The 25,842-nt window shown below is 39.8% G+C and overlaps 2 protein-coding genes across 2 annotated transcripts in view; one reads left to right on the top strand and one right to left on the bottom strand.

Moving 5' to 3' along the window:
* Positions 1–15,818, bottom strand: part of sugp1 (SURP and G patch domain containing 1) — a 35,890-nt gene extending 20,072 nt beyond the window's left edge. The window contains exons 1-3 of the mRNA XM_072244692.1: positions 15,748–15,818; positions 6,384–6,585; positions 2,332–2,426 (exon numbers count right to left, since the gene is read on the bottom strand). Of these exons, the coding sequence (XP_072100793.1) occupies positions 2,332–2,426; positions 6,384–6,585; positions 15,748–15,769 (319 nt within the window). The 5' untranslated portion in view covers positions 15,770–15,818. The remainder of the gene's footprint in view (positions 1–2,331; positions 2,427–6,383; positions 6,586–15,747) is intronic.
* Positions 15,819–16,077: 259 nt separating this feature from the next.
* The window catches only part of LOC140188338 (SURP and G-patch domain-containing protein 2-like), a 37,875-nt gene continuing 28,110 nt past the window's right edge, over positions 16,078–25,842 (top strand). The window contains exons 1-2 of the mRNA XM_072244498.1: positions 16,078–16,116; positions 23,875–25,815. Of these exons, the coding sequence (XP_072100599.1) occupies positions 16,095–16,116; positions 23,875–25,815 (1,963 nt within the window). The 5' untranslated portion in view covers positions 16,078–16,094. The remainder of the gene's footprint in view (positions 16,117–23,874; positions 25,816–25,842) is intronic.

Raw genomic sequence — 25,842 nt, 5'->3', positions numbered from 1 at the left:
CATCTCTAGGAAGAGGTACAGTCGACGTTTCGGGCCGAGACCCTTCGTCAGGGCTAACTGAAGGAAGAGCTAGTAAGAGATTTTAAAGTGGGAGGGGGAGCGGGAGATCCAAAATGATAGGAGAAGACAGGAGGGGGAGGGATGGAGCCAAGAGCTAGACAGGTGATTGGCAAAAGGGATATGAGAGGATCATGGGACAGGAGGCCCAGGGAGAAGGAAAAAGGGGAGGGGGGAAAAAACCCAGAGGATTGTCAAGGGGTATAGTCGAAGGGACAGAGGGAGAAAAAGGAGAGAGAGAAAGTATGTGTGTATATAAATAAAAAATGGATGGGGTATGGCTGGTGTAAGAAATTTAAAAGGTCATATGGCATAATTTTATTCCTTTATCTTAAGGTTTTAAAGTTCTTTGTAGCAAATACAGCATCTTCCATTACGCGGTCACATCTAATGCAGCACCCCATATTGGGAACATCTTTGAAGAAGGTTTTATCAATGGAACAAAATGCCTTTAAAACCTTTTCATAGTAAGCTGTTTGGTTCTCTGCCTGTTCTTTTGCTTCTTGTGTCCTTGATTGCCCAAACTCTAAGAGATCCTAACTTGCAAGCACTGTGCTATGTGATTCCAGTATTTCCAAGTCATCCTATTTGCTATGTCAAGCCCAGCTTTATGTGCCAATGTGATAATGTATTTATGGAATGTTTTTTGGGTTCACAAATTCAAAGGCTGTGCACATACCCGAGCTATAATTTACTCCACACAACATTCACTGTTCCATGGATTTCATCACCCCAAGAAACAGAGATAGCCCATGGACTTCTTGATATTGCATCTCTTCCAAATTTCATTGATGGGTCTGTCATTGCTGCTCAAATCTGAAACCAGAGTGCTTCATTACTTTCAATCAGTCTTGAAAATAAAGGTAACACACTAGTCCAGATAACAATGAAGTGACACTGGAGGAAAGAACCTGAATGCATTTGGCTTCATTGCCAAAGTCAATCAGATGTCCAGGTGCTCTGTCAATAACGAGCAAGTCTTTGCGATCCAGGTCATTCCTCACACATTATGTTCTGATGAAGAGTGAGAAATAACATGATATGGGAAAAGCACAGCTATCATCCCAGCTTTGTCAATTGCCACAACAATGGCCTCTCAATATCCTTTGGAGACTTTGGGTTTTATAAGTGGTAGCTAAGCTTGAAATAATACAGAAGGACCTGTATTATTAATGGATTCCTTTAGTTCCCTGCCCTCTAATATTAGGGATTATTTGTTCTCACAGATAAAGTCTCCCAGATCAAAGATACCCATCTTAATCAACTACATTTTCATGAAAACTCCTACATATTCTATAAATTGAGGAACAGGTGTAATTAAAATGCCACTAAAATGCAAAAATCCTCCTTATTCCGTCAAATGTAAAGATTTCTTTCCATGTGTCTTTTCAACTCTTAAATAGCTGAATCACTATCTTCTACTTTCAAAGAGGGTGCAAGCTAAATAACAAAAAGTATGATTAGAGTAGGATAAGATGTTACAGGCTGACTGCATAACTGCATACATGGGAATGATAAAATTAGAGTTGTATGAAATGCATGGAACAGAAGGGTTTTATGTATTTTACACTGGTTGGAAAAGGCCTGAGCAATTGAGTGGTCTATGTCTACGTTGCTTTAGTCCCCAATCTGCACTCCTGTTCAATATGAAGAAACAATCAGATTGTCAGTGTTCAAACACCTCTTACTACATGCCAGATCACAACCCTACTAATGAATGTGATACCATTGCCTTTAGGTCAGCTGAGACTCAACTTCCACAGGACATCTTCAATCCACAGTCTCAAACTTCATAGTCCCACAGCCCTGTAAAGCTTATTTCTACCTCCTCCCCAAAGTTTCATAGGCAAGGCGATCTTGGTAGACTAATGTTTTAAGAGGCTCTTGTTCCACAGAACTTACACTTCCTTTATTCTTCTAGTTCTTTAGATGTACATCCATAACTTGGTCACAATGGATAAACTTGGTCTCCATCTTACCACAGATGTTCAGTTTGCATCACTTCTCCTCAGCCTCTCTGCAACTTAAGCTCACTCATTGTCTCATCTATCCATCGCTGATGAAAAGTCATCCACCTGAAACACGTAATCAGTTTCCTTCTCTTGAAGTGCTGCCTGATCTGCCAAGAATCCCAAATATATTTGAGTAAGATTGAGATAGCTTTTTTAGAGTTGTGAACTAAGGAAGGCACTGTGGTGACACAAGTACCCCAAACGCTGATCTTTCAGCATAACTCAGAGCTCCACCACATCCTGCAATCCAAACTCTCCTTACCTGAACTTGCTTTCTCTTTCTGCATCTTTAGGAATTCCTGCAGGAAGCTCCCATCATTGGCAAATTTGTTGGATGTGTTCGCTTCATCATTATCTCTGCAAAATAATTAGAACAACAATGAATTCCAGACAAACCAGCAAAAAAAATATAGAAAGGCCTCAATACTAAAGTTTCAAAATTCAACTAGGTTGCTCTAAAATAGGCTATGAATTGAGTAAACCTCAGGCCCATTGGGTTGAAAGTCTACACAAGTGCAAGGACTAAATCTATGCAGAGAGAAGTTGCTTTTCAAGATACAGGTCTACCCAAAGAAGACTAGAAAGAATAAATCACATATATCTTTATAAATTGTTCAGTTTACTCAATGAACACAACACTAACACAAAGGAAGAGAGGTGGGATTCAAAAACTTGTCTGTAGGATCAGTACTTTCGTGAGCCAGTTGTGGTGCAGGACATGGAATAAATAAATTAGTAGATGTAACAGGAATTCTCTAGTAATCATGCGGAACACTAGTCTACATACAAGTGGACAAATCAATAATTATAACGTGAGTGAATGTAAATGAGATGGATTTCTAGGTCAATAAGCCAAGGAATTATTTTGGATCTAGTATTGCTGTGTAGGCCTCCTTCAAAAGTATGACCATAACATGGACTAATTTTACATTCATTTCAAAATTGATTATGCTAAATCTGAAACTATGGCTTTCAATCTAAAAGGAAATTATGAGTTTAGTTGTGATATACTGTGAAACTATGTGAAGGGGCATAGCAGTAAACAAACTATGACTATGTTTGACAGAATAATACATGATATGCAACAGGTTAAGTTGCCCAACCATGGATTCCAACAGAAGTTAAACTGCAAGAGAAAAATCTTATATTGAACAGAAAAATCCCGAGGATTGGTAACAATCTAAAATCTAGTAAGTGATTAAAAAGACACAAGAAAATAGAGTTACGAGAATAAAGTATTGAGAAGCATACAAAACAAGTTTGTAAAACTCACTGTTTTACAAAAATGAAAAGATGAAACGAGAACAAATATGGCTCTCCTAGATAAAGAACGAGAATTTATGATTGCAAATATTGATTAGCAAAGGAATGAAATAAATGCTTTGTGCTGGTCTTCCCAGAAGACACAAAAATATTAGAGAATAGCCCATTGTAAAACAATAAAATTAATGTGCTTGTAAAAAAACAGAACCAGCAAAGTTAATGAGACTGAAAATGGGTAAATTCCAGGACCAAATGATTCATATTCTAGAGTTTTGAAAGATGTAGTTATAGAGATTGTGGTTGCTGTAGTTATTCTACTCCAAAATCTGAGAAAGGAAAATGAGAGAAAACAATAAGCTGCCAAACTCATAAATGTAGTATTGAAAATGCTAGACTCTATAATATCCCCAGTTTTACTCCCAAACTCGTCCTCCGCTACACTGACGATTGCATTGGTGCTGCTTCGGGCACCCATGCTGAGCTACTCAATTTCAACAATTTTGCCTCCAACTTCCACCCTGCCCTTAAATTCACTTGGGCCATCTCTAACACTTCCCTCACCTTTCTTGATCTCTCCGTTTCCACCCCTGGAGGAAAAACTGCCTACTAACCTCTTTTACTTGGACTATACATCTTCCCACCTTACCTCCTATAAAAATGTTATTCCCTGTTCTCAGTTTCTTTGCCTCTGCTGCATCTTTTCTCAGGATGTGGCTTTCCACTACGGGACATCAGAGATGTCCTTCTTTTTTAAAGATCAAAGTTTCCCTCTCTCTAGTATTGATGCTGAGCTCACCTACATCTCCTCCACTTCCTGTATATCTGTGCTCACACCACCTTCCATGATCATAATAGTGATAAGAGTCCCTCTTGTCCTTACCTACCACCCCATCAGCCTCTGCATCCAACACATTATCCTCCACAACTTCTGCCATCTCCAAGGGAACACTACCATTTAACATATCTTTACCACCACCCCACCCCCACTTTCTGCAGGGATTGCTCCCCTCTGTGATTCCCTTGTCTTTTCATCCCTCCCCACTAATCTCCCTCCTGGCATTTATCCCTGTAAACAGCCTAAGTGCTAAACCTGCCCATTCACCTCCTCCCTCCCCTCCATTCTGAGCCCCAGACAGTCCTTCCAGTTGAGGGAACACTTCACCTGCAAATTTGTCGGGGTCATCTGTTGTGCCTGATGCTCTCAACGTGGCCTTCTATACATTGGTGAGATCTCTCATAAGTTGGGGGACCACTTTGTTGAGCACCTCTGCAGCATCCGCCACAAGCGAGACTTCCTGATGGCCAAACACTTTAATTCCGATTGCCATTCCCGTTCTGATGTGTCAATCCATGGCCTCCTCTTGTGCCACCCTCAGGGTGGAGGAGGAACACTATATATTCTGTCTATATCCCTCCAACATGATGGCATGAATACTGAGTTCTCCTTCTGGTGAACAAACTCTCTCCCCCCCCCCCCCTTTTCTCTCTGACCTTTTACTTCTTCTCACCCGCCTACCAATTCCCCATGGGTCACCTCCTCCTTCCCTTTCTCCTATTGTCCACTCTCCTCTTTCAGATTCTGCTTTCTTCTCCAACCCTTGACCTTTCCCATCCACCTGGCTTCACCTGTCGCCTTCCAGCAAGCCTCTTTCCCCTCCACCCATTGTTTAATTCAGGCATCTCCACCTTTCTCTCTCAGTCCTGAAGAAGGGTCTCCATCCGAAACATTGAGCCTTTACTCTTTTCCATCTAATACGGGATTTGATACTGATTAGAAAATAATTTGACTGATGAACGTAAATGTGGATTTATTAAAGGGAAATCATACTTGACCAGGCTGTTAAGAGTTCTTTGAGGAATGCCTTTAAGTAGATGAGGGAGAATCAATAGGTATGGCATAACTGGATTTTCAGAAGGCTTTCTTAAAAAGATCCCACACAAATTACTTAACAAGATTAGATCACATGGAATTAAGATACTGGTATGGATTGTTAGTTAACAAGTAAAAACGAAGTGTAGAAAGAAACATGTTCTTTGAAGATGGGCAGGCAGTAACTAATGAAGTACTGCAGATATCAGGGATAGGGACCCAGAAATTCAGTTTATAACAATTATCTATTTTGCTAATGCCATGAAGTGTTCCCAATGGCATGCACCTCACATAGCCTCTGACAACCAAGTCCAACTCATGGCTTTCATGTGTGACTTAGCTACTAAGCCTGGTGGAACCTTTTCTACTGACAGGAGAAGGGGCAAAACAGGTTACTGCCAACTTAAAAGCAGTTGCTTTGGGCAGATGGGGTTTGTCAGCCATGGTTGGCAGCTCATCGAGAAGAAGGAAAACTCTGATCTCAAATCTCCACTGCCTTGCAGCTATACCCACTCATGGGGAATGCTTCGGGAGTAAACCCTGATGGGAAAAATCTGGAGCTGGAGTCCCTACGTTGAACTCAACACTGACTGGCAAATCCTGTGACACTGTCAGTACCAAACTTTATAAGTCTCCGCTGTTCCTTTGGGTTCATCAGATACATGGAGAGGGGAAGCTTGCTACATGGGTAACAGTTTGTTCTCCATATCGTACTGCCCAGGCTTGCATACCAGGACAGCCGCCAGGACACAACATCCATGGTTGGCCCTGACCGAAGGAGGCATCACTCACTCAGTGCAATAAAACTGATTGGAAATGCATTAATGTTGAGATGCAGAGGTTTAAAAGATGTAAACAAGCAGAGTGAGCAGCCAAAAACACTGCAGTTGGAATAAAATGCAGAAAAGATACGAGGTATGGACTTTGAGAGAAGGGAAATAAATGCTGGAAATTTTTATAATGGTGAATCAGGGTACAAATAGACAAGAGTTCTTTACTACTTGCCAACCTGAATATAACCTACTTATTCTTTCACTTTTCTTTTTGTTAATCTGTCCTCTACCCATGCAGACACATTATCCAAACTCTATCCATTACAATCAAATTCTTCGTCTCAAAGGACACAAATTATTTAGAGTTAAACTGAACACAACTAATGGCAGATACTAATTGGCACTTACTGAGCCGGTGCTGCTTGTAACTTTGTGAAGCTGCCCTTCTTAGCCTTCTCCATTTTGGCCTCGATTTCCTTTTTCTTCTGTGCTATCAGCTCCTCTTGTTTCATTAGGTTCACATACAATTTATTTGGTCTATTGGAGGAGCCTAGGCGCTCCAGACTAAAGGATCGTTCACCACTGGACTTGATGCCTCCACCAGTCTTTCCTGCATTAAGGAAAAGGCAAAATCCAAAATAATTAAATCAAGATAGTTATGCAAAAAAGGCATGGTTAATACCAATCAGTCTTTACAGTCAGTAGGAGCACAATGTCAAATATTACTATTCCAAAATGCACTCCCTTTGAACACTCACTTACACTTAACTGCAGTCAAACCACTATTAGTGTTTGATCCGGAACCTGTACTTGTTAGTGATAACTGCAGATGTTTGATAATATAATCACATAAAAATGTTTAGGAAACTTTCATACTGAATTTATGAAAACACTTAGGGTAGACCGGCATGAATACAACTGTTATTTAATCTGTATTCTGCCCTTTGCTTCCACATCATTGTTTACTGCATTGCAAGCATGATATCCTGATTACATACAAGAGTATTTCTTCTGTAATTCATACTGTCATTTTAAATCCACTGGTAGCCGTGTATCCATCCAGAAATCACACAGTAATTGACCGATACCTTTATGTGGTTACCACACCTGCATCTACATAATGAGATGGAATTACAGATCTCTGTGCAAGAGTAGGACCATACTTACAGTGATACACTGGTACACATCAGTATTATATCCATGTATAGTCACAGACAAATGTACCCCATTTACATAGCCTCTAGCCTTTACTGTACCCTAGGGTTCTAAAATATCAGACCTGTACCATCAGTATCATAAACTATTAGTCATGAATCCACAAAATTACACTTCTGCATCATTCAGATCATAATATCCTCTTGGGTCAGAAGCAAAATGTTGGGAAACTATAATTAAACGTTGCACTACTAGATTTAGACTGTCCTAAAATTTTGGACATTTTATTGAAATTAGTCATGGCTCAGTGAATGGTATTTTGAGACAAAAATCAAAACAAACCCAAGGAGGCTTTCCCAATGCAAGACTGATGAACTGTAGTGCTTGAAAAGGTGCCATATTTCAAATAAGATATGAAATCAAGACCATCAACTTAGGTGTATGTAAAAACTGCAATGGCATTAATCAAAGGAAAGTAGTGAGTTTTCTCCATTTGATGGCAATAGACAGGAATTGATTGGCAAAAACAGTCTGTAGGTAAAGGGGCCTCTGACAAGGAGGAACCTTTTAAAATTGAGATAGTGAGAGTTCAGGATCAGCATATTCCTGTTGGAGTGAAAGGTAAAGCTGGTTGACTCTGATCAAGCAAAGGGAGGCTCACATCAAATATAGGCTGCTGGGATGAAGAAAATAAGGGATATAGGAGAGAAGTCATGAGGGCAAAAAAAGACTTATGATGGTTTTGGCAGATAGGCAAAGGAGAATCTCAAGAGATTCTGTAAATACATTAAGTGCGAAAGAGCAAGAGAATAGGACCCTTTAAGTATCCCATGTGGCCATCTACCTGTGGAGCTATGGGAGACAGGCAAATCACTGAATATTTCTCATCTGTATTTACCATGGAGGTCATGGAAGCTAGGGAATTCAGGAAAGAGAATACTAATGCCTTAAAACATATCCACATTACAAAAGAAGTAATGACAATCTTAAAGCACATAAAGGTGGCTAAATCCCTGGAGCCTGACCAAGTGTATCCTATAACATTCTGTGAAAGTCGCAAAGAAATTGCTGAGGTCTTGACAGAGATACAGGTTTCCCGCACCATCCGAAGGTAGAGCGTTCCTATGAAACGGTTTGTAAGCCGAAATATCGTAAAGCGAAGAAGCAATTACCATTTATTAATATGAGAAAATTTTGTGAGCGTTCGCAGACCCAAAAATAACCCACCAAATCATGCCAAATAACACACAAAACCTAAAATAATAGTAACATATAGTAAAAGCAGGAATGATATGATAAATACACAGCCTATATAAAGTAGAAATACTTTTCCACAATTACTGAACTGTTCTCCATAGCGAAAATCTCACGCAAGCACCACTGGCAGAAAATCTCACGCAAGTGCTCTCGGCAAAAACACTCTCTCCGGTAACCTTTAAGCTATGAAGCTGCCAAATCGTACCAAATAACACGTAAGAATACACAGCGGATATAAAGTAGAAATAATGTATGTACAGTGTAGTATCACTTACTGGAATTGGTTCAGCGCTGAGCACACTGATGATGGTGTGTTAGACTGAGTCGTCGCAGGTTGGGTGGTGCGGTGGCCCCCACCCTCCGGGCCATCAACTGATACATTGCCGCGAAGCATGCAGCGGTAGCCGGAAGGCACACAACACATCTTTAAGCAAAAAGCCGAAATAAACATGTTAATTAATTACATGCCGCCTGACACGTAATTAATTAGCATGTTTATTTCAGCTTTTTTCTTACAGATGTGCTGTGTGCCTCCCGGCTACTGCTGCATTCTCCGCGAATCGGTACAGTATCTGTCCGTGGCCTGGGTGTTGGGGTGGTGGGACACTGGGGTGTCATCTCGTCCTCTGTTTCAATTAGAGCAGGCAGCTCATCTTCTCCCTTGACTGCCCGTCTCGATGTTGGAAGGTCGAAGTTCGTCACCTGCTGTGGCTGATGTGGAAGGCTTGCTTGACTGCTGAGCCTCGCGCATTTTTCTATCATACAGTTCTGTGTAAGGACTCAAAGAATCTTGCAAATGTCCCCTAAACCTACGTACCCTTTCAAAATTAAAGTCGTACTTTATCATTACTCATTTGGTTTTGATTTTTATCCTTTCCTCCTCCAATTGCATCAGCTCTTCATCTATCAGTTCTTGGTCATGGGATGCCAAAACCTCTTCAACATCATCTTCGTCAGCTTCCACAAGCCAAACTCACTTTGTCCTTGCTTCGTTCACCACGATCGAAACGCTTAATTATGTCTAGTTTTACACTAAGTGTAACACCCTTACAAGCTCTTTCAGGCTTTTCCGACACCATAGAACTCATCTTGCACATGACTGCTCACAGGCTCCTGTTAAAGCAATGCTGGCGAGAATGCTGTTCCAAATTCGGGGAGAACGGCTGCTCGGGGCGCGCGCTGCTTTTTATCATGCGCTCAATTTTTTTCGTAACAGTGAAAACACCTTCTGAAAGCGAAAACGGTACTATGTAGGTCTTTCGTAACTGAGGTTTCGTAAAGCGAATGTTCGAAAAGCAGGAGACACCTGTATTTGTATCATCATTAGCACCATTGGGATACTGGACCAGTGGAGGATGGCTAATGCTGTGTCTTTATTTACGACGGACTACAAGGACAAGACAGAGAGCAGCAGGCCGGTGAGCCCAACAGTAGCGGCAAGAATGTTACTGAAGAAGACTCTGACAGGCAGGATCTACCAGCACTTGGAAAGGCAAAGACTGATTAGGGATAGCCAGAATGGCTTTTTGCATGGGAGATCCATGTCTTGTGAATTTGATGGAGTGTTTTTTTTTGAAGAGGTGACCAAGAGGGCTGGTGAGGACAGAGCAGTAGACATTGCATACATAAGACTTGAGTAAATACTGCATGGGAGGCTGGTCCAGAATGCTAGAATACATGGAATTCAGGGTGAGCTAGCCAATTAGATAGAAAATTGGCTTGGTTGCAAATGACAGTGATAATGGAGTGCTGTTTTTCACATTGAAGGCCTATGACCGGTGGGGTGCTGCGGGGGGATGAGGGGGGCGGTTGGGGCTGTTCGTCATCTGTAGTAATGGTTTGGAGACGAAGGTAGCTACCACATAAGTTTGCAGATAATACCAAATCTGTTGGTACAGAGGACAGTGGATTATGAAGATTCAATGGGATCAAGAACAATTGGGAAAGAGGACCATGAAATAACAGACCAAATTTAACTCAACCAAGTGCAAACTGTTACATTTTGGTAAGGTACCCAGTAAACAGCTGGGTCTTGAAGAATGTTGTGAAACAGAGAAATTTAGGGGTACAAGTATATACAGTGGTGTGAGAAGGTTTGTGAATCCTGTAGAATTTTCTTTATTTCTGTATAAATATGACCTAAAATGTGATCAGATCTTCATGCACGTCCTAAAACCAGATGAAGAAAACTCAATTAAGCACAAAAAAAACATACTTGTTCATTTATTAAATGAGAAAAATGATCCAATTGTACATGTATTTGCTGGAAAAAGCATGTACACCTTTGCTTTCAGTAACTGGTGTGACCCCCTTGTACAGCAATGACTTCAACCAAATGTATCCGGAAACTGTTGATCAGTCCTGCACATCGGCTTGGAGGAATTTTAGGCCATTCCTCCTTACAAAACTGCTTCAACTCTGGGATGCTGGTGGGCTTCCTTGCACGAACTGCTTGCTTCAGGTCCTTCCACAACACTTTTATAGGATTAAGGTCAGGACTTTGACTCGGCCATTCCAAACACAATTTTTCTTTTTAACCATTCTACTGTTGATTTACTCATCTTTCAGATCATTGTCTTGTTGCATTATCCAACTTCCATTAAGCTTCCAGTGACAGACTGCTACCCTGACATTCCCCTGTAAAATGTCTTGATACAATTTTGAATTGTTCCCTCAATACTTGCAAGCTGACTAGGCCCTGAGGCAGCAAAGCAGCCAAAGACCATAATGCTCCTTCTACCATGATTCACAGTTGGATGAGATTTTGGTGTTGGTGTTGGTGCCCTTTTTCCTACAAAAATAGTGGTGTGCATTTCCACCAAATACTTTTGTCTCAACTGTCCACAGAATGTTGTCCCAGAAGCATCGTGGGATATCTAGGTGGTCTTTTGCAAACTTGAGATGTGCAGCAATGTTTTTTGTTGGAGAGCAGTGGCTTCCTCTTTGGTGTCCTTCCACGAAAACATTCTTTTTCAGTGTTTTTCTTATAGTGGATACAAGAACAAGTTCTGGAGATTTCTGCAGGTCGTTTGCTATTACTTTTGGTTTCTTTTTCACCTCCTTCAGCATTGCACGTTGTGCCCTTGGTGTGATCTTTGCAGGACGCCCACTCCTAGGGAGAGTAGCAATAGTACTGAATTTCCTCCATTTGTAGCCAATTTCTCTTACTGCGGATTGATGAACACACAGGAAAAGCTTTTGCAGCCTTTTCCAGCTTCATGCATCTCCACAATTCTTCACCTAAGGTCCTCTGAAAGTTGTTTTGATCAAGGCATGATGCACATAAACAGATCTTTCTTGAGAAGAGCAGGCTCTGTCAGTAACCTGGCTTTGTGTGTCTTTTTTATAGGACAGGGCACCACTACAACCCACACCTCCAATCTCATCTCATTGATTGGAACACACGACTCCAAATAGCTTTTGTAGAAGGCATTACCCGAGAGGTTCACATACTTTTTCCAACAAATACATGTAATATTGGATCATTTTTCTTAATAAATGAATAAAAATGTTTTTTGTAATTTATGTGTGTTCTCTTTATCTAGTTTTAGGATTTAAGTAAAGATCTGATTACACTTTCAGTCATATTTATGCAGAAATAGAGAAAATTCTAGAGTTCTAGCACCATTGTGGTTTCCTGAAAGTGGCAACACAGCTACACAGAGTCATGAAGAAAGCATCAGATACATTTGCTTCATCAGTCAAGGCAATGAGTCTAAGAGTTGGAGCTTCGTGATACAACCATGCAAGAGCTTGATAAGACCACAGTTAAAGTATTGTCTACAGTTCTTATTATTAACCTATATAAAAAAAAAGATAACTTTAAGCAGGATGAATGCAGAAAAAATTCACAAGGATGTCACCAGTTATATGGAAAGACTTGATAGGAAGCTGCCTTATCCTTGAAGTGCAGGAGGGTAAGGGGTGACTTCATTCAGGTATAGTGGATTCCGTCCGGTTAACTGGGCCATTGGTTAATCAGGGAAGCTGCTTATTTAAGACAACTCTTAAAGAACAAAATCTAATCTAGAAAATAGCTGAGATTCCCTTCATTTATTTGGGACACTGTGCCACTTAATTGGGACAGAAACTGTTGCCAGCAGTTTCTAATTAGTGTCAGTTGCATGCACTTGTGTGGCCGTTAGTCGCTACACCATGCATAGAGTGAATAATTTTAAATAATGTCGATTGGGTGTGCTTGTGTTATGCTATTCTGACATGGATATGGAGCTACAGTGGAAATCAAGACAAATTCTACTGCTTGTTGACAATTATGCAGCGCACCCTAATTAGAACGTTTCAGGACGACTTTGCACAGTGAAAGGTTGGTGAACCTCATTCTCGGAGCAATTGAACAAAATCTACTGACAGACAAGGAAACGAGTGCAAGAGTTAACCTTTTATAGGCAGTACAGTTAGTCACTGAGAGATGGCTAGAAATAAGCAATAAGACAATTCAGTACTATTTTGCTCTTTGTGGTTTCAAGCATTCCAGTTTGAAGTTGCAAGGTGTGAAAATGAAATGATTTCACTACTTCAACAAGTTAAGACCTACAAAGAATTTGAAAGTTATTGACAGTCATCTTGAATGTTACAATGAAAATGAAGATTTGGAGAATGCAATAATCAAAACATAGTATCAAAACATCAGGGGGTGGGGGAATATGAAGATGAGGAAAATGAAGAAGATGACATATCTAAACTTGAGCTAGTGACTACAGAGGATGCCAGGAAATTTATTGCTGGATTACGACACTACTTCATGCAGGAAGGCAATAAAGACAATCCATTAGCTGCACTAGGTGTTTACACTGACTTGTTCATTTACAGCCAATCAAAAGATCACGGCAGTATACACTGGAAGAATTCTTCTGTCGATAACTATTGGGAACTAGCACACAGATTTATAATACTATAACAAGAATGGTAGTGTTCTAATTTGTTTGGTATTTCATTTAAATAAATAACTTGTTACTCATTTAAATGATAGCTTGTCTTTTTCATACTTTTTTAAACTATTTCCATGAAACCGGCTAATTGGGCCAAAATGTACTGGTCCTGATGTGTCCCAATTAATGGGACTCCATTTTATATAAAATTGACGTGCATGGATAACGTGATTACTGTGCCTTTTTCGCAGGCTGGGGAATATAAAACTGGCATGCATAGATTTAAGGTGAGAGGGGAAAGATTTAAAGGGGACTAGATGACAAATTTTTTCCACACAGAGGGCAATCAGTGTCTGGAATGAGCTGCCAGAGAAAGTGGTAGAGGCAGGTACTCTTTGGACTCTACCTCACTTTCTTTTTAATATTTCTGTTTTTGCACTTTTTTATATCTATTCGATATACGTAATTGATTTACTTGTTTATTTACTATTATTTTTATTTTTTTCTCTGCTAGATTATGTATTGCATTAAACTGCTGCTGCTAAGTTAACAAATTTCATGTCACATGCCAGTGATAATAAACCTGATTCTGATACATTTTGGGAAGAATAATGAGGGTAGAACTTTCACAGTAAACAGTAGAGTCCGAGGTAGTGTTGTAGAACAGAGGGACTGAGGAGTACTTGTACACACTTTCCTGAAGGTGGCATCACAAGTAGACAGGGTGGTGAAGGCAGCTTCTGGTATGCTGGTCTTCACCCCGTCAAGACACGGAGTATAGAAGTTAGAATGTTATGTTGCAGTTGGTGAGGCCACGTTTGGAATGTTGTGTGCAGGTTTGATCAACCTACCACAGGAAAGATGTCATCAAGTTGGAAAGAGTGCAAAAGGGATCTGCAAAGATGTTGCTGGGACTTGAGGGCCTGAGTTATGGAAAAAAGCTGAGCAGGTTGCAATTTATTTTCACTAGAGCAGAAGAGAGTAAGGAGTGATCTTACAGGTGTATAAAATTATGGGGAGGGGGGTGCAGGCCGTAAATAGGATAAATGCAGAGCCTTTTTCAACTGGGTTCAGGAATCAAGAATATGGTTTAAGGTGAGAGCAGAGAGATTTAATAGGAATGAGGGGCAACTTTTTCACCCAGTGAATGGTCAGTGTATGGAATGAGCTGCCAGAAGAAGTGGGTGAGGCAGATACATGAATGACATTTAAATGATACTTGAACAGGTACATGGACAGAAAATACTTACAGGGATACAGGCTAAACAGAGGGAAATGAGGCTGGTTTGGATGGGAATCTTGGTCAGCATGGACTAGTTGGGCTAAAGGGGCTCTATCTGCAGGGATGAAACGATGGAAAAGTTTGGCTTGTTTTCCTTGGAGCAGAGAATCAACAGCTCACAGAGAAGTTCAAAATGTTAAATTATTTTCATAATACTTCCTAACAACCAGCAGCAGGGGCCGTAAATCAAAGGACATCGACTAAAGTTGATGACACAAAAATTAAAGGAGACTAAAGTTAACTATTGTGATCTGGAATGCACTGCAGGAAAGGAAAATAAAAACAAGATTTTTATTTGGGGAACTAAAATCAGTCAACTCTTTCAATGAGCAAGCATTGGTACCAGGTCTCTGTAAAACACCAAATGCACCAATAGCCTTTTGCAGAGGAAATGCAATATGGCAGCTAAATGCTGTAAAGTACAAAGACAAATTGCGTATGTAACCTCTCAACTGAACATGAAAAGATTTGCTATTTCATAAAGGTTATTTATTTTGCTAACATAAGAACAATTTCTTTGAAAAGTGCAAGTATAAAATACAACCAATTCTGCCATCCACAATCATGAACAAGGGAGAATGAGAAAGTGTTTTATTAGGATAAAGGGGAATGACTAGCACGATGTAGAAACGCGAAACTAGGTGATTCTGGGTTTTTTTTGGTCTTGCAAAGTCAAAGCCTGAAAAAGTGAATCAATGACAGAACGGACAGGAACCAATTCCCAATTAGCAACTGGGACACAAGAGAAAACGTACGCTGGAATCTAGAGCAACAAGAATCTGCTGGAGGAACTTAGTGAGTCAGGCAGTAGCAGGACCCAGGTTTTCAACCCGAAATGTCAATTCCTTTCCTCCCACAAATGCTACCTGACCCACCGAGTACCTCCAGTTAGTCCCTATTAACATCATAAATTCAGTAGAAAGGGTATAACGAAGAGGAAAAAAATTAAGTTAAGAGATTTAATTATGTCAAAAATGCTAAATTACATACAATACCTCCCCACTCAATAACTGGGATTAACCGAATTGCCTGCCTTTTGAGGACAGCGAAGGAATCGGAATTCCGGCTAATGCCTCCTCCTTCAATTATAAGAAAGGCGACGAATTTGGTTAATGAGAAATATTTTCCACAATTCTGACGCGTCTACCCCAGAACTCGCGTCTACCCAAGAAGCATTCCCAAAACCAACCTGAATCGCCTTCCATCGCCATGGCTTCATATTATTCTGACGTCACTACCGGATAACAGCTCCATAACGTCCATGTGACCGGAAACTGACTCTCTGCCTGCGCAAGATGCGTAGGAAATTGTAGTTTAATATAACACTAATCTCCAAGCAGAATTAGAGATAAAGCTGCAACATTTATGTTTAATATAGGGAAACAAGAATACTGTTCTTGTGAATATATACAAAGCATAAAATTATGTATTAATTGAAGAAAGAACTAACTTTAAAATATTAATTTTTGTGGGAAGTTATTTCAGAATGCAACAGAGATACTTCCGATGGTAACGGAAGTGACGTCAACATCAGCAATGGAGGAGAGGTTTTGTCCAGGTTTGTGGGGCTGAGGTGGGGGAGGAAAAGGGGTGCTGAGGGGGAAACAATCGAACTTCCTATTTGGTATGCTGCATACCATGATAGATTTAAGCTGTGAATGGAGTTGTCGGTAACTTCGCTGAATCAGCAGCTTTATGAAACAGGTCTGATGACAGACTGGGCCTGTTCGTGGTAACCAGGGGCAACCGAGGCCCAGTGTTGGGCAAAGGCCCGATTCACCAAAGCCAGTGGGATCAGGGCGCAGCAGAGCCCTGATCTGTGGACCTTGAGGTCTGAAAAAGAAACCCAATTAGTCCCTGATATCCTGATTCGCAAGTGACCAGAAGCCAATAAATCTTCACTTGTGAGGAAAGGATTGGATGTTCTTTAATTTGGACTGTGGGGAGGGGGTCTCAATGCTGCCCTCGGTAACTGGAACAATTTAGAAAAAATGTCTGGCATTGCCGTGTTGGGATGCCAGCTGTGGTTGTATATATTACAGCGTGTAACCACTTCCCTAGAACAGCATTTTGCCTGCTCCAAAATCAATCCAGTATTTAATTTAAAAAGACAAACCAAATAATATGGAGGCTATTATTTTAATCACCTACTATGTGTTTCATCCAAAGATGCCTATAAATATGTTCAGGGGATTTTCTGTTCCTGAAGACTCCAAGGTAATCCAAGAATGTGAAAGGTTCTGAGACAATTAGTGAATACACCCTCTCCCTGTCGAATCTAACCAGAATGATGCTCCTAGACTGATCACAGTAAACATCTCAAGATTGATAAGCATTTTGTTGAAATGCTTTCCAATGATGGTCTTAGCCTTTAATAAGTTCAACAGAACAAAAGGAATAATGGAAAATTCTTAACATTATTAGTATCTAATGTGTATGTGAAAAATGTTCTGCAACTTAAGTTGAAGTTCTTTGTGTATGTGGAAGATTTTCTTCGTTCCTTTCAAGGCTGATCCTTCTCAGTGGTTCTGTTTAATAATTGTCTTATTGATGTTACCATTGACATTTTTGTTAGGACGTAGATTTTACATTCAAATAGTCAACAAAAATCAATGATGGCATCTATTATAGGATGTCAAACTGCAGTAAGAGTATCTTTAGGCTAAAATAATTTCCACTATAGCCATGTTCTCAAGGACATTCAGGTGCCTCTTGTTCTTTAATAAGCTGAATTATGTACGTAGGTGGAATTGTTACATGTGGAAAAATAAGGCACTTGAAATTCTGGACTATCTTTCCAGACCTCATTGAAGTTACTCCCACTGCCAATGAAAGTCTGACTTACAAAGCCTTTGATGTGCAAGAGTATTCTATGTTTAAATGTACTACCTGAACTGTAAGGCTTAAAATCAATAATAGAATTTATGGAATTTCATGATTTGCTGTCATGTGGATCTGGTTTTTTTTTCCTCAGTGTTATACAGTGATAAATTGCTTCACCTGCGTGGCTCAGTAACAATATTACTAAGAGATTTTGGCGGTTCAATGCTTCAAATTTTCAAATTGCGTTTCATTGAACTGCCAAAATCTCTTGGTAATCTCTTAGTAACCAGCTCTCACATTCATGTGCAAGGTTTGATACAAATAACCTGTGCATTTGAGAGAAACATAGATCAGTATGTATGAGTGGAATGTATAGAAAAGTGTGCTGATGGGGTAATGAAGCAGAATATGCTGTCAGCTGGAGTGAAAGCCAGCTGATTAGTAAATTCTGTTTGAAAGCAATCATTAAATAACTGTAATCTGTGGTGAAAGGGATTTCAGATTACTTTTCGTTTTGTGTTTTCAAAGAGGTAAATGTTTTCTTTCCGCCTTTCTAGATGGTTTTCTTCGTGATCATTTCCTGTCAAAGGATCCTGTAGCTGATCTTGTCCATCCATGTAGAATGTGATGTTCAGTGGTTGTAGTTGGTAGACCTGACCAGCTCGAGTGTCTTTAAATTGTAAATTAGACTTAAAGTGCATATTTCAACTTACTTAGAATTTAGAAAATTGATCTCTATAATTGGTGCTTGAATTTAATTAATTTATCCAAAGCTAATTGATATTTTCATTATAGTGAAGCTAGATAAATGGGGAAGTGTGGCAAGCATTTTATGTAACACTTACTTGGCTCTTCTACAGATCTAGATTGAGATGTAGCTTTTCGTAAAGAGATTTCATGAAACTGGTGATATCTGTGACCATTTTAAAAAGGGGGGGTTCTCTTGAAGCCATTTTGTTCAAAAAAATTGGCTGGGAAAGAAAAGTCTCATACGTGGCAATTTTGTATTTTTTAATTAGCTTACAAAACTTAAACATCGTTTAGAAAATTAAATCTACATTTAATTTTCAAATTTAGCATTTTGTTAGATTAATACTTTACTGTTAGCTCATTCTTATTATCCTGTAGATCATTTGCCACGCCACACCAGGGAAGTAAGGCTCTTTGAATTCACATCTAATTTTTTTTTCAAAACGTGACGAGGATTTCTCTACCGGGGAGCAAGGGGGTTCATGCTAGAGTTGTATGCTATCATCTTAGGCTTTATCTGAAGCATTGTTTACAATGTGGTCACTACATGTAAGGAAATATGTGATTATACTGGAGAAACTGTAGATCTACAAGGATGTTGCAAGTACCAGAACATTTTAACAATGTGTTGGTTGGATAGGTTGGGGTTGTTTTCTTAGGTGGCAAAAAGGAGAATTGTGGAAAATTATGAGAGGTTTTGATAAAATAAGTAAGAAGTGCCTTATTCCCTGAGACTCTAGACCAAAATTCAAAAATTTAGAATTTATGCAATTATTAAAAGAAGATGAAATAACTTATTGGGATATGGAATTGTGTGTTTGAAAGCATGGTAGAGAAACCCTCATCACATTTTTAAAATATTATTGAATACAAGTTTGAAGAGCCTTAACCTGCAGGATTATAGACCTAGTACTAGATAGTAGGATTAGACTAAGTAGCTGTTTTTCAACTGAAGCATACATTTTCTATGATTTTTTTTGTTACTTCAGCTTCTGGTCAAAGCCAAGAGGCATTATTTTCTATCAGAGAAAGGTAGAGGAAGGTGTGGAAAGGGTGTTTCCTATGGTGGGGGAGTCAAAGACAGCCTCAGAATTGAAAGACTTCCTTTTAGAATGGAGATGAGGAAGAATTTTTTTAGCTAGAGAGTGGTGAATCTGTGGAATTTGTTGCCACAGGCAGCTGTGGAGGCCAAGTTACTGGGTATATTTAAGGCAGACATAATCATGATGACTTCAGATTGAGAAAAGAAAAATGTTTGTTTTAAGGGTTGATTATCAGATGCTGTAGGTTTAGGTATTTGATACTAGTGCGTGATGAAACACAAAGACAAAGCATCATTCATAAGAAGTGATCAGAGTTTGTAACATGCTGCCTCATGGAGTGATAAAAATAGATTCAGGAATAAGTTAGATGAATACGAAAGAAAATCGAGTGATACAAAGGAACAGTGGGGATAGAGAGTGGTTTACTAAATGTTGTATAGAGGAGCATAAATGTTGTATAGAGGAGCAAATGTAGATTTAGCAGGTGGAATGGTCATTCTTTGTAAGATTGTAATCTCATGATTGACCACTGCATCCAGCATCCAATCATTAATAGCCGGATTAGATTAGATTATGAGGACATTCAGTCCTCATTTATTGTCATTTAGAAATGCATGCATGCATTAAGAAATGATACAATATTCTTCCAGAGTGATAATCACAAAAAAAAGGACAAACCAAAGACTAACACTGACAAGACCACATAATTATAACATATAGTTACAGCAGTGCAAAACAATACCATAATTTGATAAAGAACAGACCATAGGAACAGTAAAAAAAAAGTCTCAAAGTTCTGATCGACTCCCGATAGTCCCTGATAGCAGGCAGCAGAAGGGAGAAACTCTCTCTACCATAAACCTCCAAGCACCGATGAATGATCTTACAAGAGTCACATACTAATACCAGGAGAAATCAATATGGATCTAAATATTTTCAGTGTATTTTCCTTGCTGCAAGCCTTTGCCTGGTACAAATATCCCTCAGGCTGTTGCCGATTGCTTCTACAGTTTTACTTATCCTTATGTGATAATATTTGTCTTAAAACGGAAATTTGGATGCTTGCTGCTTGCATTTTCTGGCGCATCTTTTCACCCTAGATTTGACTAACTGCTGTTAACCCTCATCATTAGGTGAGTAACTAAAGTGAAGGGCAGCTGAGCTGAATATGTCACTATGCATCAGATTGTCAAAATTCCATTTTTGGTTATGTTTTCACTGTCTTTTGTAACAAGAGATTTTGGAGTGGGGCTTTTTTGCAATGAATTACATAGGAAGGCATTAGACTGCATAGAGGTATAAATGATTGATCAAATCAAGTGAAAAATGGTAAGTAGAACTTCATTCAGAGAAGTGTGAGCAGTGCTTTTGAAGAGATGCAACAATGCAGGGGAATACACAATAAATGAAAAGATATTCATTGGTGTGAAAGAACAAAGGAACCTTGGAGTGTGTGTACGCACGTGCAGATCTTTGGATCACAGTTCAGTAAGTTGACTAGAAGGGCAAACAGGATGATTTCTCAATTTTAGCCAAGTGAAAGGAATTTATGCTTATGATTTGTATACAATAACTTGGCAGGAGCTTAAATACAGTGTATAGTTCAGGTCAACTGACCAGAAAGGTTTCACTGCACTGGAGAGGGTGCAGAAGATGTTTGAGGATGTTGCTAGCACTGGAAAGTTGTAGTTTTGAGGAAGAAAGAATTTTATTCTTTAGAATAGATGAGGTGGAAGGGAGATTTCATTTGAGTTAGATAAAGTTATGAGGGACCTTCTAAAGTAAATAGGAAGGGCCTAGTTTTCTTAAGAGAAAGGGTCAAAATCTAGAGGTATACAGCAGATTTAAAGTAATTGGATTAGCGAAGGAAACAACTTTTCACACAAAGGTGGTATCAGGCTGGAACTCACTGCTGCAGAGATGATAGAGGCAGAAACATTTGTCATATTTAAGACATGGATGTGTACTTAAAGAGTCATGACTATAGACCTGGTATTGAAGATGGGACTAGATTGTACAGCAGTTTTTCAGCTGGTATGTTGAGCTAAATGGTGGCCCCCTGTATAGTAAATTTTAAATGATAGCGAACAGAGGTGACCCCGCACCCTTTACTATCATACACATTCATGTTTCTTTGACATTAACAAGGATTCCTTTGCCTTGATTCATTATCCTGATATTTTACCTCCCGCTACAATGAAGCAGCTCTTTTAACTATTGCATGCACTTCAATTCTGGAATTTCTTTCACATGCATGTGTCTCCATCTCTGCTTTCTTTTCTGCCTCTTTCCACTCCCCTCCCCCCAACACACACACACACCCTTATGTCCTGTGTGCACATCCAGTTCCTTGTTTCCATTTATTTCCTCTGCTTTTCAGATGTCATACTACCAATCAATGAAAAGTAGTCTGCAATCAGCCATATCTGCAGCTTACTGCATTCTGCTCAGTGGCAAAGAGGGCCTGCCTCTCCTTGATGTACAGCAATCATAGTAAATCCTAAATCTGACATTTTTCTTCTTGTGTTCAAATAGTGCATATGAGTTTGTTTATTCCTCCCCAAGTACAGTGATGTTATATATCAATCATAAATTTTATGACGAACCGTGTTTTCATCTATTTATGTAATCCTTCTCTGGCTCATTTTCCTGGTCCTACCTAATGTCCATTTCCTCGGGTCTCGGCCCGAAACATCGACTGTACATCTTCCTAGAGATGCTGCCTGGCCTGCTGCGTTCACCAGCAACTTTGACATGTGTTCCTCGGGTCTTTATTCTGATTTGATTGGCAGGCAGAGTTAGCTGTCCTTGTTCTCATAGTGCATTTGGTTACTCTGTACACAGTTGCTTTACAGAGGAAAAAGGGAAGTTTAAAATTAGTGAGATCCAGTTAAGCAGGTGGATTGAAAGGGGATCATAGAAAAAATGTTTCATAGACCAGATTATTTCCTTGGGAAAATAGCAAGATTTTACAACCTATAAATGTTATTGCAGATTCCTCACAATAGGGAGGCGTACTGTAACTAATTCATTGGAAGACTTGATTATAGATACATTTAGTTTGAAACTTAAAAGAAGATTGCTGTTCTAAATGTGTAGCAAGTTAAGCTTCACACAAAATGGCTACCACATTTCCTACATTACAAGGATGGCTACCTACATTAAAACAGCGATTAATACAACAATTGTGTTGGCTGCAAAATGCTGTGGAACATCCTGGGATTCAATTTCAATTCAAGTTTTTTAACATCAAATTGAGGATGATTGAATATTTCCAAAGCACACCTTGCTCCAGGAATGAAGAAGATCTGGTAACTTATCTCTCTCTCATGTTTGCATTTACCTTTTTCTGACTAGATCACCTTGCTTGTTCTACATTGTATATTTCTTCCTCACGTAAAATTTGAATCTGCCAAGAATAATCAATGGCAACTTTTGAATTTTGTACTGATCATGTAGGATTTAACACATCACCTTCTTGGTATTATACAATCAAAAGTGCCATCTCTCTGATGCGGTATTGAATTGAGGCCCACCTGTACTCTTGACTGATATTAAAATATTCCCCACAACAGTTCTCTATGGTGTCCTGGCTAATATTTATCTCTTAACAACATCAATGAAACATTATCAGGTGATTGTCATGTTATTACTTGAGGCTTTGTTCGACATGATTGGTACAGTTTATCTGAAATTACTGCAAATGACATATCAAATGTACTTAATTAGTCATAAAGTGCTTTGAGAAATCCTCGGGTATTGAAATGTACCATGCAAACATCAATTATCTTTTCATTAGTGCCACCCCACAATAGGACATATTGGACTGAAATTTCATACTTCCAGTTAGTCTTGTTAATGCAAGTCTTAGTTATGCTACCATGATATTGTGAAGAGCATATTTGGCTTTTCTTGTGGATCCAAGAGAGATTCCAGGAACTGAGTTATCTTGAGGAACCTGAATTTTGGTCTGCTTTTCAAGACTGAACTTCTCAGAATTCTTGTGTTTGGCTTACCTGTGTGGATTGATCTGGAAGATGACTTTCAGCAGCTACGTATTCTGCTTTTAGCCAAAGCATAATTTGAACCACATCACCATGTTGGAAATGAAGGAATGTACACCTCTGCCTCTGGACTTGCACAGTGCTATCTGGGAATTACAAAGGAGAGAGCAATTAACTACAGGATCTAGTCTGTTGAATTCTGTTTTAGGTATTAATGGCCAGTGTATCTTGGCTCAGTATACTCCTGGATATCTTTGTCTAAAGTTGTGTTTCTCCAGGCCTCGTTCCTCAATTTGAACAAACAGGATTGTGCCGGGGCACCACACTTCCATACACTATATATGCTTGAGTCCATTGGACAAAAGACATTGACTCTCTCTCTTGGATGCTTATCACTTGTTGATTTCCAAATGACAACACGTGCCCATTGATAGAACAAGTGATCCTGTTTGTCTTGCTTGCATCTCTTGGATTATGTCAGATTTACAAAAAGCAGTCAATTAGGTGCATTTTGTGGTTTAAGAACTCATCATATCTTCCTGATCTTGGTGATGTTATCAGCATGCCCACTGATCACTGATACATTAGCTTTTACATGAAATATAGATTGCAACTTTTTAAAGAGTTTTTTTTTTCATTTTGATAAAAAAGCTAAACACTTTTTTTCTTCCTTTCTTCCCTCCTCTGCCATTGAAGAAATGCACAACTATGCACCAAGGCGATATCCCAGGGAATCTTATGAAGAAAATTCACAGTATGATGAGCTGGCATACGATTACTATGAATCTCCATCTCACAGGTCGGAGAGATGGAGGAATGTGTCCAATCAGGCTGATATGCATTCCGAAAGCAATAGAAGATATTACGATGATGCTACTTACACTTCTTCATCCAGAGACAATTTCTTGGATCATGACGATAGAGATGATTGCCATTCACAGTACAACGATTTGAGGAATCCCACTGACACCGGTGGGGATGCAGGATTGTTTGGCAGGCCAGCAAATTCAAGTGACAGTGATGCCAGGAGAGGATATGGGATTTACCAGAGATCAGCGAGCCCTGCTGAGTCTAGAGATCGACCAGAATCATACAGAAGCCCAAGTAATTGGCAGTCTCAGAGTTCAGTTGATGACTCGAGAGATTACCAATTCTACAGGAGATCCCAAAGTCCTGATGGCAGAGATAGTCACGGTTCATATAATAGATCCCAAAATCCTGTTGCTAAGTCAGGGCATTTAGAATCACGCAGGCGATCCTGGAGCCCTGGCCATAAGACTGGGGATCAGGGATCAAAACCCACAACGGGAAGTCCCGTGAAGGCACCTGATGCAGAGTTATACAAATTATTAAGTAATGTTATTGATAATGCTCGGCGTATGAAAGCTAGTAAAAATGACCCCTCTCACACATCTTGGAGCAACTCATCTAGGGATTCCCCTCAAAGGGATTCTTCTGCTTACCAGACCGATGCACCTACACTTGGGTTCCATGGAGATGAGGATTATACACCTCATTTGAATCAGCAGAGTTATAGTCACAAAAGCACGGATGTTTCCAAAAGAAGTCGTTCTTTACATGGTCCTCCTAAAGGTACAAGAGCACCTTTGCTTAAGCGTCCCAAGGTTCCAGCACGACGTGGCCTTCTAGGGAGAGCCCCTGGCCTCCTTGGGACTGCACCTGGTCTTCTAGGGGTAGCACCTGGCCTCCTAGGGATAGCTCCCGGGCTCCTGGGAGTTGCCCCCGGGATTCCAGGAACATCGCCTGCCTTACTAGGGTCAGGTCCTGGCCTTCTGGGGACAGCCCCTGCTGGTTTGGCAGGGTCTTCCATATCTAGTGCGCCAGTGGCCACCTACAGAAATGTATCCTCTGACTCTTCTCATTTGCAGTCACTGGGGAATATATCTACCACTACAGGTAATCAAATGGATCTGGAGCAACAAATAATAAAGTGGGCTGGTTTTCAGAGTGTTGACCATTCTGTTAAAAAAAAGTTTGATTCCAATACAGATACTTACTCTAAGGTAGTCTTAGCTTTCCGGTGCTTGATGTCGCAACAGCATCAGGATATCTGTCAGTCATCATCAGCAGCACATCTGGGCCTCACGTGCCCTGTGATAGATAATTCTTTTGTGTCTCTGCTGAGAAGGAAGAATATCATTACATGCAGGAAAGCGCTGGATGATCTTGTACAACATGAAGATCCGCTTTTGCAAGAGATTCAGAATAGACTGCTGGAATGTGTAGGTCCCCTGTTTGTAGCAACAAATAACCATGAATTGAGCTCCAAGGTGCAAAGTTCACAATCTGCTAACGAACTTGCCAGTGTACTTGAGCAGGTGATCACGGCATGCCGCCAAACAATGGTATTTGTTGGGCAAACATTTGCATTTGTCAGCCAAGAAAGAAGGAAGAATCTGTTAAACAAAACCGGACTTGCATCAGTAGCTCCAAGCTACGAATATTTCACAAATCTGGAAAACAATGAGCTCTTTGGAAACAAATACACAAATGAGCTGAAGAGCCGAGTGGAGCATATCTACCTTACTCCAGTACATAGCCAGGTTTCTAGTTCCAGTAAGTTCATGGTCAAAGAGGAACAATCACCAAATGATACAGCAATCAAGCCTTCAAAAAGTAAGTAACCTAAATAATTTATCTTCA

Source organism: Mobula birostris, chromosome 26, assembly GCF_030028105.1.
Source record: "Mobula birostris isolate sMobBir1 chromosome 26, sMobBir1.hap1, whole genome shotgun sequence".
In the NCBI taxonomy this organism is placed as follows: Eukaryota; Metazoa; Chordata; class Chondrichthyes; order Myliobatiformes; family Myliobatidae; genus Mobula; species Mobula birostris.
The sequence above is the reverse complement of the archived record's forward strand: the minus strand, read 5'-3'. Positions and strand labels throughout refer to the sequence as shown.